The 15592-nt window shown below is 35.6% G+C and overlaps 1 protein-coding gene across 15 annotated transcripts in view; it reads left to right on the top strand.

Annotated features, from left to right (window-relative positions):
* MYO9A (myosin IXA) overlaps positions 1-15592 on the top strand; it is a 308489-nt gene that overhangs the window by 178488 nt on the left and 114409 nt on the right. For all 15 annotated transcript variants that reach the window (XM_008016030.3, XM_038010113.2, XM_008016029.3 and 12 more), the window contains 3 exons: positions 3613-3688; positions 7062-7205; positions 9147-9186. In XM_008016030.3, coding sequence (XP_008014221.3) covers positions 3613-3688; positions 7062-7205; positions 9147-9186 — 260 coding nt within the window. The remainder of the gene's footprint in view (positions 1-3612; positions 3689-7061; positions 7206-9146; positions 9187-15592) is intronic.

The following is a 15592-nucleotide window of genomic DNA, read 5'->3' as shown; positions in this document are numbered from 1 at the left end:
ATAAAAGCATATAATAGTTAAGGTAAATAAAAACATATAAACTAAGATGTCAGAAAAAAATTCCAGATGTATCCATTATAGCAGTAAGTTAAAATGGAGTTAAAATGGACTGAACAGAACAGTTTAAAAAACATTATGAATTAAGGAAGATGAGCAAAATTTAGCTGTAGAATGCTTACAAGAGACAAACCTAAAGCATATGAACACAAAAAAATTAAGAATATTAGGAAAGACTTACATCAGAAAACTTATCCTTATTCTCTTGTACATTTTCCCACCTCCTTTAGGTAACCACAGATTGATTACTATAAGTCAGCTTTACATTTTCTAAAAATTTTACTCAAGTGGGATTACACAGTATGTATTTTGTGTTCTGATTGTGTTATGCAACATAGTTATGCATGTATTCATGCATATTTTTCCATGTATCAGTCATTTGTTGCTCAGGTGTGTTCCATTATATATGTATATACACACATTGTATTTAATTTATGTGATATATGTATATAATTGTGCTTATTGATTTATTGGTGTAGTTAAGAGTTATATATATTGTTAGAGCTATTGTGAACAACAGTGCTATAAACATTCTTTTTTGAGTCATTTTGCAGACATATATTTTTATTCCTCAGTAAATACTTATGAGTGGAGTTACTTCATGAAATAGGCATATGTTTAACATCACTACGAACTATCAAATTTTTGGCATTTTTAAGATGTGCCATGTTCTTAGGGCTTGATTTGTGATGATTACTCAGATGTCATCCCATTGTTATTCCTTCATATGTCGTGTACCTTTTTTTCCTTTGACTTTATATTTGGCATTCAGCAATTTGATTCTCATGTCTCTAAATATAATTTATATTAATTTTCTTTGGGATTTGCTGTATCTTTTGGACTTTCATTGTTTTTCATCAAATTTAGACAATGTTTGACCAATATTTTTCAAAAATTTTTTCTGCTGCAATTTCTTTTTTCCTTCTGAAACTCCAATTACATGTTGTTACAATATTTGATACCATCTCAATATAGCTATTTTCAAATTCTTTTTTTCTAATTCGAACAAATAGGAGATCTTGGGATCTGATGGGTTTGTTGTTGTTGTTGTTGTTTTTGAGATGGAGTCTCGCTCTGTCCTCCAGGTTGGAGTGTAATGGCGCAATCTTGGCTCACTGCAACCTCTGCCTTCTGGGTTTGAGTGATTCTCCTGCCTCAGCTTCCTAAGTAGTTGAGATTACAAGTGCATGCCACCATGCTGGGCTAATTTTTGTATTTTTGTGGAGACAGGCTTTTCCCATGATAGCCAGGCTGGTCTTGAACTCCTGACCTCAGGTGATGCGCCCACCTCTGCCTCCCAAAGTGCTGGGATTACAGGTGGGAGCCACTGCACCTGGCCGGATGTGTTGATTTTTAAATGGGATCAGGGAGTGGGCTACACAGGGCTTCATTTTTTAATCTGAGTGATCCATTGTAAGTGTTTAGTATATTATTATTTAGGCCACTTTTGTGTTTAAAATACTTAATAATTGATGAAAAAATGGTAACCGTTGCCTAATGTATTGTCTAGAAATTTACTCCTCTTTCTTCTGTCTCCTCCTTCTTTCTTTTTCCTCCTTCTTTGAGATGGAGACTTCCTCAGCCATCCAGGCTGGGGGTAAGATGTTGCAATCATAACTCACTGTAGCCTCAAATTCTTGGACTCAAGCCATTCTCCTTGAAGATTGTTTGCAAGATTGTTTCAGCTCTTCTGGATCCCTTGTATTTCCGTGTTAATTTTAGGATTAGCTCATTCATTTCTACAAAAATAATTATCTGGAATTTTAATAGAAAATGCATTGATCTGTAGGTCAGTTTGGGGAACATTGACAACTTAACAATATTATGTTTTCCAATTCATGCACATAAGTAAGATTCCATGTAGTTGGGTCTTTATTTTCATTTAATGATGTTTTATAGTTTTCAGTGTAGACATTTTGTACTTTTAAAAATGTCATTTCAGAATATTTATTGCTATTTCTGCCCCTCCTCCCCCAACCCCGTCCCCACTCCCCACTCCAAGGCAGGGTCTCAGTCTGTCGCCCAGGCTAGAGTGCAGTGGCACTACCTCAGCTCACTGCAGCCTCGACCTCTGGGTCCCAAGCAATTCTCCCACATCAGCCTCTCAAGCTGCGGCTATAGGTGTGAGCCACCACACCCGGCTAATTTTTGTATTTTTTGTAGAGATGGGGTTTCACCATGTTGCCCAGGCTTGTCCTGAACTCTTTGGCTCAAGTAATCTGCCTGCCTTGGCCTCCCAAACTGTTGGGATTACCGGCATGGGCCACTGTGCCTGGCCCATTTGCATGATTTAAACAGAACAAAGAGTCTTCTGTGGATTTTCAGTTTCCCTCATTCATACAGAAAGATAACAATCACTTCATGTGGATATAGTGTTGACTATGTGCCAAGCACTCTTCTAAGCACTTTTATATACATGTTATTTTTAGTATAGATGAAGTCTAAGTTGGCCAGCTGGTCTTGAAATACAGAGCTCAAGTCATCTGCCTGCCTCGGCCTCCCAAAGTGCTGGGATTACAGGCGTATGCGACCACGCCTGGCCACCACTGTATATTTATTTGTTTCCGGTAGTTTTGTAGAACTCGTTTATTAGTTCAAATGAGCTTTTTTTTTTTTTTTATCTGCCTACAAGATTGTCATCTTGAATAGAGATACTTTTACTTCTTTTTTGCCAGTGTATCTTATCTATATTCGTGTGTGTGTTATAAAAATTGATAGCCTTATGTTTACAGAACTTACATGTTTATCATATGATTTGAAGAACATTACATTTAAAAAATATTGGTAATTCTTAAGCAATTTGTCTTTTATATTCATTGTATTTATCTGTAATGTTAATTCTCAATACATTGATACTCATTGTATTTATCTGAACGTGTCAGAAACATATTGCTAAAAAATGATGCATCAAAATAAGAAATGAACTTGTGCAGTCGTAAAAAGAACAAGATCATGTCTTTTGTGGGAACATGGATGGAGCTGGAGGCTATTGTCCTTAGCAAACTAATGCAGGAACAGAAAACCAAATACTGCATATTCTCACTTATAAGTGGGAGCTAAATGATAAAAACTTGTGAACACAAAGAAGGAAACAACAGACAGTGAGGTCTAGTTGAAGGTGGAGATTGGGAAGAGGGAGAGGAGCAGAAAAAATAACTATTGAGTACTGGACTTAATACCTGGGTGAAATAATTTGTACAACAAACCCCCATTACATGAGCTTACCTTTGTAACAAACCTTCATGTGTACCCCCCGAACCTAAAAATAAAAATGAACTTTTACACTTCTGGGCCTTCAGTCCGGTCACCCTTGTATTTCCTGAAGTTAATGATTCAATGAAAGAAGAAATAAAAGATTTCATTATTAAATTTTCTAATTGGGTTCATTGTTAACTAAGATCTGTGACAGTTATGAGACTTGGGTCATATAATTATTTAGATATTTCTGAAATATTTAGCAAATACTCGTTATTAAATTTCATCTGTCTTTAGAAAAATTGTTTCACGTTTCATTTTTCTTCACACTGAAATGTTCTGTTTTTTAAATTTTGCTAGGTATAACCCGGAAAAATCCCAGAACACCTCTTTCTGATCTCCAGGGCATGAATGCTCTAAATGAAAAAAACCAACAGTAAGTGTGTTTGGTTTATGTTTTCAAAGACATATAGAAGAAATAATTAGCATTCTTGTTGATATTTTTGTGACTTTAAAAGTACGAAGTAATTCAGGTGTTATTTCTTAAATCCTTTATAAGTGATGTAATAACACATTAATAGGTTAAAGTTAACAAAATTTGTTACAGTTGCTTCTGGTAAAATGGCTTTACAATTTTGAAAAAGTTTCTTCAGAATAATTTAAAATGAGCTCATATATTTTAATTGCTGAGACCCTTCGTGCATTTTATGTCTTTTACAAAATTTAAGGGGTATTCTGCTGCTTTCTGTGGAGAAATCTTATTGGGAAGTAATAATTGAATAGTTTGATTTACATCAAACCATCTGATACCTTTTTTGGGTGAGTGCGATTACCAAAGCTTACCTTTTACTATTTTCAATGACGAATTCCTGAGAACAATTTGACAGTAACAAATATAAATAATTTTATGAGTTCATAAAGTCTCTTTGTTTTTTATGTATACTATTTGATAAAGACTGTAATTTATATGAGGAGAAGAACATTGTTTCTAGAATGCATTCTCTGTGTTTTAAACATCATCAAAAAATTGAGCTTCCTAATACTCTGGTAATAAGGATGGTCTGTCATTAAAATGAAGGTATAACTTCACTGATCATTTTTTCCAATTGAGTTACTATGTCTTTCTAATACATAATTGTCACTTGTCTGCTCAATAACTTTTTCATGACTCTTTATTGTCTATTAAAAGTCTAGGTTCAATAACTTCATATGCAAGATCTGTCACAGCCCAAGTATCTAGCCACAAATATATTCACTTCGAATGCCACAAATTAAACTATTTGCTATCTTTATATTGTATGTCTTTTGTTTTCTTAACAGTAGTATTTGACTAATTATGATATCTACCACCATATTTTCATGTTAAATTTTACCCCAAAACAAATCAGATAGTTAACCTTGACCTGTGTACCTTCAGTTTCATCTGTTGGCAGTATTCTCACCCTGGTCATCAGATGAGAACCGTATTTTCTTGATTATGTAAAAAAGAAACCGCGATATGTCTCATTTCACAAAGCAATTAGTGGTTTTAAGTTTCCTAATTTCTAGTTCGTGTTTCTTTCTTTGTACTTTCCATTTTAGATACCTGAAGTGGTCTATGTGGGTTTCTGGTTCAGTTCCAGACCACCACAATAAAACGAATTCTCAGTAAAACAAATCACACAGATTTTTTGGTTTCCCAGTGCATATAAAAGTTACATTTACACTATACTGTAGTCTATCAATTGTGCAATAGTATTATGTTTAAAAAATATATACCTTAATTAAAAAATGTTGCTAATAAAACTAACAATCATCTGAGCCTTCAGTGAGTCATAATCTTTTTGCTGGTAGAGGGTCTTTCCTTGATGTTGATGGCTGCTGACTGATTAAGGTGGTGGATGCTGAAAATTGGAGGGGCTATGGCAATTTCTTAAAATAACACAATGAAATTTATTACATCGATTGCCTCTTCCTTATAGGAAAAATTTCTCTGTAGCATCCAGTGCTGTTTGATAGCATTTTAACCACAGTAGAACTCCAGAATTGGAGTCAATCCTCTCAAGCCCTGCCACTGCTTTATCAACTCAACTTACGTAATGCTTTGAATCCTCTGTTGCCTGTTTTTAAAAGAATTTTTTCCTCAACAGTCCTTAACCACAGAATACGTTGTCATTTCAACAATTTTCACAGCATCTTCACCAGGAATGTATTTTTCTGCTGCATTTTTTCCTCTGTCTCCCTCCCTCCCTTCATTCTTTCCTTCCTTCCTGCTTTCCTTCTTCCCTCACTTGCTTCCTTCCTACCTCTCAGTCTCTTCTCTCTTTCTCCTTTTGTTTTCTTTTTTTTTCCTCTAAAGCCAGAGTAGCACTCATTTTTTTAAATGAGAAAAATATAAGTACACACACAAACCATCTTAAGTGCAATATGATTCTCCCGTTTGGGAAGACACATTATCTTAGGGATAATGATTCACTGACTTTTTTTAATGGTTTAGCACAAAATAGTGAAAATACAGGCATTTCTAAAGGGTTTATTGATTACATGCCATTTATATATCTTGAATAAATGCTCTAAGCAAATGGAAGCTGAGATTTATAAATATGGACAAATGTGAAATTGTTGTAAGTAGCTATCTCCTGATATTTATTTAAAAAAAATTTTAGTTCACTCATAATAATTATACATATTATAGGGTACAGTGTGATGTTTTGATACCTGTATACATTGTATAATGATCAAATTAAGGTAATTACCATATTCATCAACTCAAATATTTATCATTTTTTTGTGGTGGGAGGATTTCTCTTTCAAAATTTTCTTTTCTAGCTATTTTCAGGTATATAATACCTTATTGTTAACTATAATCACTCCATTGTTTAATAGAAGACCAGAATTTTTTCCTCTTGTCTTACTGTAACTTCATACCCATTGACCAACCTCTCCCCTTACTACACTGCTCCACCTCGTTACCTTTTCCAGTCTCTTGTAATCACTGTTCTATTCAGTACTTCTGTGAGAGCAACTTATTTAGATTCCACATATGAGTGGGGTCATGCAGTGTTTGTGTTTCTGTGTCTGGCTTATTTCAGTTAACATAATATACTCTATGTTTGTCCATGTTGTCCAAATGATAGGACTTTATTCTTTTTTTAATGACTGAATAGCATTCCATTGTGTGTATATACCACATTTTCTTTATCCATTCATTTGTTGTTGGATACTACTACTTAACCTGGAGAGCCCTCCATTAATTATTACGTACTTCACCTGGAGAGCCCTCCATCAATTATTACATTATAATCACTGATAATTTTATGTTTTGTTCATTGCTATATCTGCAGTGTCTAGAGTCTCATAGGACTTAGTAAGTTTAATGCGTGTGTGAGTAGTGAGTGTGTGTGTGTGTGAATAAAACCTTTCAGGAGGAAATTAGATATTCCATAGGATGGGATAGTCTATTAGGATTACAGATTCCTACAGTAGCATTTGAAAATTCTAAAATCTAACAAAGAGGGAAGATACTATAATCCATTATATTAGTTACTAGTTGTTGAATGATAATATATTTAAAGATGTCAGCTACATGATGTGTTCATCTACATGCACATTTGTATGTGAATATGACGGAATTCATAGGAATTTGTTCTGAATGAGACAAAGGTTAGTCACAACTAATTGGCAATCATTTGCATGAAATCATTTTTTTATTGGTTTAGCATTTTTTTTTCTAAATTTTAACTTTAGTATTTAAAGTTTTATTTTATTTAAGCAATACAGTGTTAATTAGAGACGTCTTGATTAACTAAAGCAAATTCTGTTTTTTACAGTGATACATTTGATATTGCCTGGAATGGCAGAACTGGGATTCGCCAGAGCAGACTATCAAGTAGCACCTCCTTGCTTGATAAAGATGGAATATTTGCTAATTCAACTAGCAGCAAACTCCTGGAGAGAGCCCGTGGACTTCTCACGTCAGTACTGATCAGTAATGTGATTTTTTTTTTTTTTGTCTGGTTTAAAATTTCTGGCAGGAAAAAATGAAGGAAGGAGGTGGTGAAGTGTTATTTTCATGGGAAGAATTTTGACTGAAACAAGACTCAAAGGTGTTTAGGTAGCATTTACAGCCATGAATCTCATGTGTTGTAAAGCTTGTGTTTTTGTTGATTTTTCTCCCCCATATTACCAGGAGAATCGTGACTGAATATGTTTATTATGGAGATGATAATAAAGGTCTTATTGTTTAGACAGGCCCTACCTTCAGAGAAAGAAAAAGCTATTAGCTCCTTTTAGGATTCCCAATTTTTACTACAAGTCTCCTTTAGTTCTAGCAGTCTTAACAAATTAGGCAAGAAAATCTATAAATGGTGAATGGTTGAGTGATATATGACACTTATCCAAGCTTTCCATTTCTCATAAACTGATTATAGAGTTGAAGACATAGCCATAACCATGCTCTACTATGCTTCATAGAGACCCCATCTCTCCAAAAAAATAAGGAAAAGAAAAAAAATTAGCCAGGTGTGGTAGTGCATGCATGTAGTTCCAGCTATTCAGGAGTCTGAGGTAGGAGGGTCATTTGAGCCAAGGAAGTTGAGGCTGCAGTGAGTCTTGATCTTGCCATTGCACTTCAGCCTGGGTGACCGATTAAGATCCTGTCTCTCAGAGAAAAAAAAAAGGAAAAAAAAGTTATTAATTATTAACATTAACATATTTTAGACATTTCCCAAGCATATCATTTGACCACTAGCTAGAGGTGTGACTGAATTGGATTCCATAATCCTTGTCTGAATCACTACTTAATAATGTTAATAGGTTCTATTTATGTAGGTCTTGCTCTAGCCCAGAGATATACATTAACTCATTTAATCCTCACAATAACTTTTAAGTTATAGGTAGTATTGTCATCCCCATTTTACATTATTACATAATGAAAAGTTAAAGATGTTAAAATCATACCTTAATAGATGGTAGACCATAGATTGTTGTCCAGGTCTTTCTAACTTCCCAGCCCATAATCATAAGCATTGGACTTTATTCCTTCTTTCTGTGGCCATAAAAAAAGCTAAAAATAAAATTAAAAAGACTTGATTTAAGTATGGTATTGAGGTTTGAATAAGGAAAAAAAAAAATGAGTGGAATAGAAGAATTTTTTTTTTTTTTTTTTTTTTTTTTTTTTTTTTTTTGAGACGGAGTCTTGCTCTGTAGCCCGGGCTGGACTGCAGTGGCCGGATCTCAGCTCACTGCAAGCTCCGCCTCCCGGGTTTACGCCATTCTCCTGCCTCAGCCTCCGGAGTAGCTGGGACTACAGGCGCCCGCCACCTCGCCCGGCTAGTTTTTTTTGTATTTTTAGTAGAGACGGGGTTTCACCGTGTTAGCCAGGATGGTCTCGATCTCCTGACCTCGTGATCCGCCCGTCTCGGCCTCCCAAAGTGCTGGGATTACAGGCTTGAGCCACCGCGCCCGGCCAGAAGAATTTTTAATTACCAAAAATGGAAGACTACATTTTGGTGATAAGTACGTTTTTAAAAAATTTATGAAACAAACATCTCACTTAGTCTTGAAATGATAGAAGTAAATCTTCTGTAGGTACAAGAAGCTACTAACAACTGAAGAAAATGAACCTGTAGCTTAGAATGTACAACACAGTGTTACTAATCATCAGGTGTAAATCTGTTTATACTTATATAACAAGGCAGGTGTATTTTCCTTGTTTATTCTTCCTTCCCAAGGTGTCTGCTTGGCTGAATCAGGTAGTGTTTTCATATAGAAGATCTACAGTCTTGGTAGTGGGTATATAATCTGTTGTTTGAGGAGAGACCTTGAAATCTTACTTCTCTACAGTAGCTTTTGTTTTTGTTTTTGTTTTTGTTTTTATGCAGTAGCTTTTTTTAATGAATGATTTATCTCTATAGGAGAAACAAAAATTTCAAACCCAAGCCTGCCCTTCCAAAGGTGAGTACTATGAAAACTCTTTTTGTATTGGTATTCTGCTACACAATTGTTTTTTATTACACATACAATCTTCATACATCAAAAACAAGAAATAACCTTATTTGTATCCAAGATAGTGATTGTGCACTTAGTTGAATCCATTTTAGAAATAACACTGTTATGAAATGACTAAGCCTAATGGTTCAGGTAAATATTTATTTGTGGTATATACCATTTTCTAGTATTTTAATAGCTCCTGAATATAAATGTTGTTCAGTTATTGCCTCTTTATTTAAGGTCTTTTCATTTCTCCTTGAGCCAAGTTAAGGTCAAATTCTGAATTGTACCTGATTTTAAAATAATTTCTGATTAGTGCTTACATAATCCAATTATCTATAATAAATGTTTGCCAGGTTTTTCTATAAAGGGACATTCTCTTTTCAGGCTTATGGTTTCTGATATAACTAGTTGGCTCTGCTGTTGTAGCAGAAATGCGGCTATAATTTGCATTCCAATAAAACTTTATTAATGGACACTGAAAATTGAATTTTATATAATTTTTCACATGCCATAAAATATTATTATTTTAACCCATATAAACCATATATAAATAATGGGAAGGTTTTGGTGAGCAGTACTTGCCCCTCTGTTAATATAGCTCTGGTTTTTTATTTTTTTGCAGGGACTGTTGTTTCATTTTGCTTTGTTTGTTTTATTAATGTTTGTAGCAACTTTATTTGTAATAGCAAAAAACTGGAAGCAACTCAAACTTTCATCAACAGAAAAATGGATAAACACACTGTGGTATATCCATATAATTGAATATTTAACTCACCAATAAAAATTAATAAGCTATTGATGCGTGTAACAACATGAATGAATCTCAGAATAATTACACGCAATAGTAGATACTGTATATAAATCTCAGAAAATATGAATTGCAGTGACAGAGAACAAAGAGGTGGTTTTAAACACACAGACATTTCCAGGGACTACAGCCCCCTGGATCAATGCAGGTAAGTAGTTAAAAAGTACACTCCCCAGTTAATTTCTGGAAGGGGTTTGTCTGTGTACTTCTGTAACTGTTGTTTGAGGATTGGGCTCCTCTCTAGTCTGTATCTGGTAGCCACAGGCAAACAAACAGTAGACCCCTGGGATACTGACTGTGAGTTCCAGCGTTTCCTGAGTTTTTTCATCTGACTTGCTCCAGCAATAAAGCTAGAGCAGATTGTCTGTATAGATTATCCCTGGAAGGAGTTTATTCATGGATTGATCACAGCTGCCACAGCTCCCTCCCAAGGGATGGCCTCCTTAACCATATAGTTCTGGGAATAGTTCTGGGAATTGATGGGACACTGAATTTCTGAGTCTCTAGACCAGTGAAAACAAATAAATGGGCCCACTTTCTTCCCCCAAGATGAGATAATGCAGTCTGATCTAAAATGTAGGCGTTTGCTAGAATTCCTCTTTCCAGCATAGTGCAGAGAGAATCCTACTTTCAGCTTCACCCTGAGGATAGAAGGAACTGGAACACACTTTTAACACTTCAACCTTTTTAGCTGTGTCTAGAGGGAATGACTTCTCTCTTAAACGTTTTGAGGTACTGACAGAACTTGGCACATCCTAATTTCCTGGAGGCAACCAAAAACAAAGGCAGCAGTTTGGACAAACACAAAGGTTTGAGAGTTACCTTAGAATTTCTGGCCAGACTGACTGGTTAGGTCCTTCTACATGAAACGGGACTGGGAGAAGCTATTAGGTTATCTAATGTGCAGGAAACACAGAGGGTAAAGGCAAATGAAGAAATGGGGAAGTGTGTTCCAAATAGAGAAAAAAGATAAATTCAAAAAGTACCAGAAGAAGAAAGAAAAAGTGAGATAAAACAGTTTCAAAGATGTAAAGGCAGAAAGCTACTCAAGTCTGGGGAAATAGAACTCCAGATCTAGAAAATTCAAAGGACACCAAATACTATCAATCCAAAGAGATCCATGTTAAGGTATGTTATAATCAATTTGTCAAAAGTTAAAGACAGAGTATTTTTTAAAGAGCAACAATGAAAAAGCAACATGTTAAATACAAGGGTCCCCCACAAGACTATCATCAGATTTTTCATGAGAAACCTTGCATGCCAGAGGTAGTGGGATTCAAAATCCTCTGAGAAAAAAGACCTGCCAACCATAGTACTATGCCCAGCAATTTTGTCTTTCAAAAATGAAAAGGAGAGATAACAACTTTCTCAGACAAACAATGGCTAAGGGAATTCAGCACTGCTAGATCTGACTTACAGGAAAGTAGAACTCTGTTTTCTTGAACTTCTTTCTTGAGAGTTCTCTAAACAAAGTTCTTCAAGCTAAAGGACAATGGTACCATGAGAATATGAAAGCAGAAAACTCACTGATAAAAGTAAGTACACTATCTAATATAAACATTCTAATTATGTAATGCCAGTGTGTAAATCAATGATATCTCTAGTGTAAAGGTTGAAATACAAAACTATTGAAACAATGGCAGCTACAAAAGTTTGTGAAGGGACACAAATTATAAAAAGATATAAAATGTAACATCAAAGAGATAAAACATGAAGGGTGAGTAAAAGTGTAGGGTTTATGCGTGCAATGAAAGTTTAGTTTTTATAAGCATAAAATAGCCAGTTGTAAGTATATGACTGGCTTTTATGTAAGCCTCAAGGTGACCACTTTTAATGGATACACAAAAGATAAAAGGATGGAAGTCGTACCACTATAGAAAACCACCAGACCACAAGGGAAGACAGCAGTAGTGGAAGAAAGGCTCTACAAAGCGATAAAATAACAAACAAAGTGGCACTAGTAAATCTTTACCTATCAATAGCTGGTTTGAATGTAAATGGATTAAATTCTCCAATAAAAGACACAGAGTGCCTGAATGCGTTAAAAGAAGAGAAACTCATCTATATGCTACCTGCAAGAGACTCATTTTAGCTTTAACAGTGTACAGAGAATGAACATTAAGGGATGAAAAAAATAGCCCATGCAAATAAAGAAGAGACAGCAGCACTATCCTTATAACAGACAAAATAAAGTCAAAAACTGTAGATGAGATAAAGAAGGTCAATATGTAATGATAAAAAGGGGTCTGGTCATCAAAAGGTTGTAACAATTTTAAATATATATGCACCCAACATTGTAGCATCTAAATGTATAAAGCAAATATTGAGACATCTGAAGAGAGAGAGAAACTACAATACAGTAATCCTAGGGGATTTCAGTACCCCACTTTCAACAATGAACAGACCATCCACACCAAAAATCAATAAGGAAACAGTGGATTTGAAGAAAACATTGGACCAAATGCGTTTAATAGACATATACAGAACTTTTCAATCAACAGCAGCAGAATACACATTCATCTGAAGCGCACATAGGACATTCTTCAGGAGATTACAGGCGTGAGCCACACCATGCCTGGCCAGTAATAAAAATTCTTTCATAAAAGAATAGGACCAGATAGTTTCATGATGCAACACTACCAAATATTTAAAGAAAAATGAGTACTGGTCTTTCTCAAACTCTTTCAAAAAACTGAACTGGAGAGAATACCTGAAACTCATTTTACAAGGCCAGCATTACCCTGATAGCAAAGCGATATGAAAATACTACAAGAAAATTAGTTCAGCTACTATGGAGAAGTTCGGAGATTTCGCAAAGAACTAAGAGTTGAACTCCCATTCAACCCAGCAGTCCCATGACTGGGTGCATGCCCAAAGGAAAATAAATTGTTCTACCAAAAAGACACATGCACCTGTACATTGATTCACAGTAGCAAAGACTACTGTGAATAGTGCAGATATCCTCATCAAAATGCTATTACACCATATTCAATACAACATTTGAAAGGATCATTTACCATGATCAGTTGGGATTTATTCTTGGGATACAAGAATGGTTCAACATATGCAAATCAAGAAATGTGATTTACCATATTAACACAATGAATAGCAAAAACCATACTATCATCTCAACACATGCAGATAAAGAATTTGACAAAATTCAGCCTTTCATGATAAAAGCTCAACAAATTAGATGTAGAAGGACTGTTCCTCAATATAGTTAGGCATTATGTGACAAGCCCACAGCTGCCATTATACTTATTGGTGGAAAGTTGAAAGCTTTTCTGTTAGGATCTGGAACAAGAAAAGGATGCCCACTGTCACCGCTTTTGTTACACTTCAATTCAGTGTATTACTGGAATTGTTAGCCACAGAAATTAGATAATAAAAAGAAATAAAAAACATACAGATTTAAAAGGAAGAAGTGGTATTGTGGTTGTCAACAGCATAACGTTGTATAGAAAATCCTCAAGACCCCACTAAAAAGCTGTTAGAACTGATACATAAATTCTGTAATGTGCTTCAGTAATGTTTCAGGATACAAAGTCAACATACAAAAATCAGCAGTGTTTCTTGCTTTTTTTTTTTTTTTTTTAAATAGAGACAGGGTATCACTCTGCCACTCAGGCTGAAGTGCAGGGGCATGGTCGTAGCTCACTGTACCTTGAACTCATGGGTTCAAGCAGTCCTTCCACCTCGGCCTCCTCAGTAGCTAGGACTGCAGGTGCACACTACCACCTCTGGCTATTAAATTTTTTTTTTTTTTTTTTGGTAGAGTCTTCTTTGGTAGAGTCTTCTTTCTCTGTGTTGCCCAGGCTGGTCTTGAAGTCTTAGCCTCAAATGATTTTACTGCTTTGGCCTCCTAAAGTACTAGAGTTATAGTCATGTGCCACTGCACCCAGCCTAAAAATCAGTAGCATTTTATAAACTAAAAATGAACTATCTGAAAAAGAAATTAAGGAAACCATCCCATTTACAATAGCATCAAAAAGTATAAACTATTTTATAGTAAACTTAACCAAAGATGTTAAAAATTTGTATACAAAAAATCATAAAACATTGATGAAATCAAAGACAATGCAAATAAATGATGTCCTGTGTTAGTGGATTGGAAAATTAATATTGTTAAAATCTCCATATTGCCCAAAGTGATTCACTGATTCAGTGCAATCTCTATCACATTCCATTTTCATTTTTCACAGAAATAAAAAAAAATCCTGAAATTCATATGAATATACAAAAGACCCAAATAGCCAAAGCAATCTTGAACAAAAAGAACAAAGCTGGAAGCTCACACAACCCGATTTAAAAATATATTAGATATTATAATCAAAACAGCATGGAGCTGGCAGAAGAAAATATACATTAACCAATGGGAAAGTATTAAAAGCTCAGAAGTAAACCCGTACATTTATGGTCCGTTGACTTTAAACAAAGGTGCCAAGTATACACAATGAGTAAAGTGCAGTCTCTTCAATAAATGATGTTGGGAAAACTGGATATTCACATGTAGAAGAATGGAATTGGAACCATATCTCACCCCATGTAAAAAATCCAACTCAAGTGGGTTAAAGACTTAAATATAAGACCTGAAACTGTTAAACTTGAATGCAGATTTGAACTGTGCAGGTCCACTTACACATGGGTTTTAAAACATAAATACAGTCATACATATCAGTGGGATCTACCTCTGCAACCAAATGTGGATCAAAAATACGGTATTTGTGAGATACAAGATCCACCCTTATGGAGGACCAACTTTTTGTACCTATGGGTTCTGCAGGGCTGGCCATTGGACTTGAGTATGTACAGATTTTGTTTTCTCAGCGTGGTTCTGGAACCAATCCCCATGGATACTGAGGGACAACTGTAGAATAAAACGTAGGGGGAAAACTCTATGACACTGTTTTGGACATTGATTTCTCTGACCCCCGAAACACAGATAACGAAAGCAGTAATAGACAAATGCATCAAACTCGAAAGCTTCTGCACAGCAAAGGAACTAATCAACAGAATGATGAGACAAACTGTAAATGGGAGAAAATATTTGCAGACTATGCATCTGTCAGTGGGTTCATGTCCAGAATATATAAGGAGTCCAAACAACTTAATAGCAAAAAAGCAAATAATTTGATTTAAAAATGGGCAAAAGACTTAAATAGACATTTTGCCAAAGAAATATCTTAGGGCCTGAGGATCAGCCTGCTCAGCAGCCCCACCCCTGACAGTGCAGCTCCTGTGATCATCAGATTTGTGCCTTCCCTGAGGGCCTGAGGATGGGCCCACTTGGTTGCCCGACTCTTGCCAGCACCACCCCCATGACGAATGGATTTGTACTCTTACCATAGGTCCTGAGGACCAGCCCACCCAGCATCCCACTCCTGATGACACTGTCCCTGCAACTGGCTGGACTGGTGCTTTTTGTGTGCGCCTTCCAGAGCCAATGGACTGGTGTGTATCCAATGATGCAACCTACAGAACCACCATGCTTTATATGTGTACCCTGCAGGGTCTGAGCGCCAGGCTGTCTGGTAGTTCTGCTCTGCTCCTCGTGACACT

Source organism: Chlorocebus sabaeus, chromosome 26 (assembly GCF_047675955.1).
Source record: "Chlorocebus sabaeus isolate Y175 chromosome 26, mChlSab1.0.hap1, whole genome shotgun sequence".
In the NCBI taxonomy this organism is placed as follows: Eukaryota; Metazoa; Chordata; class Mammalia; order Primates; family Cercopithecidae; genus Chlorocebus; species Chlorocebus sabaeus.
This window is presented reverse-complemented; position numbering and strand designations above follow the sequence as displayed.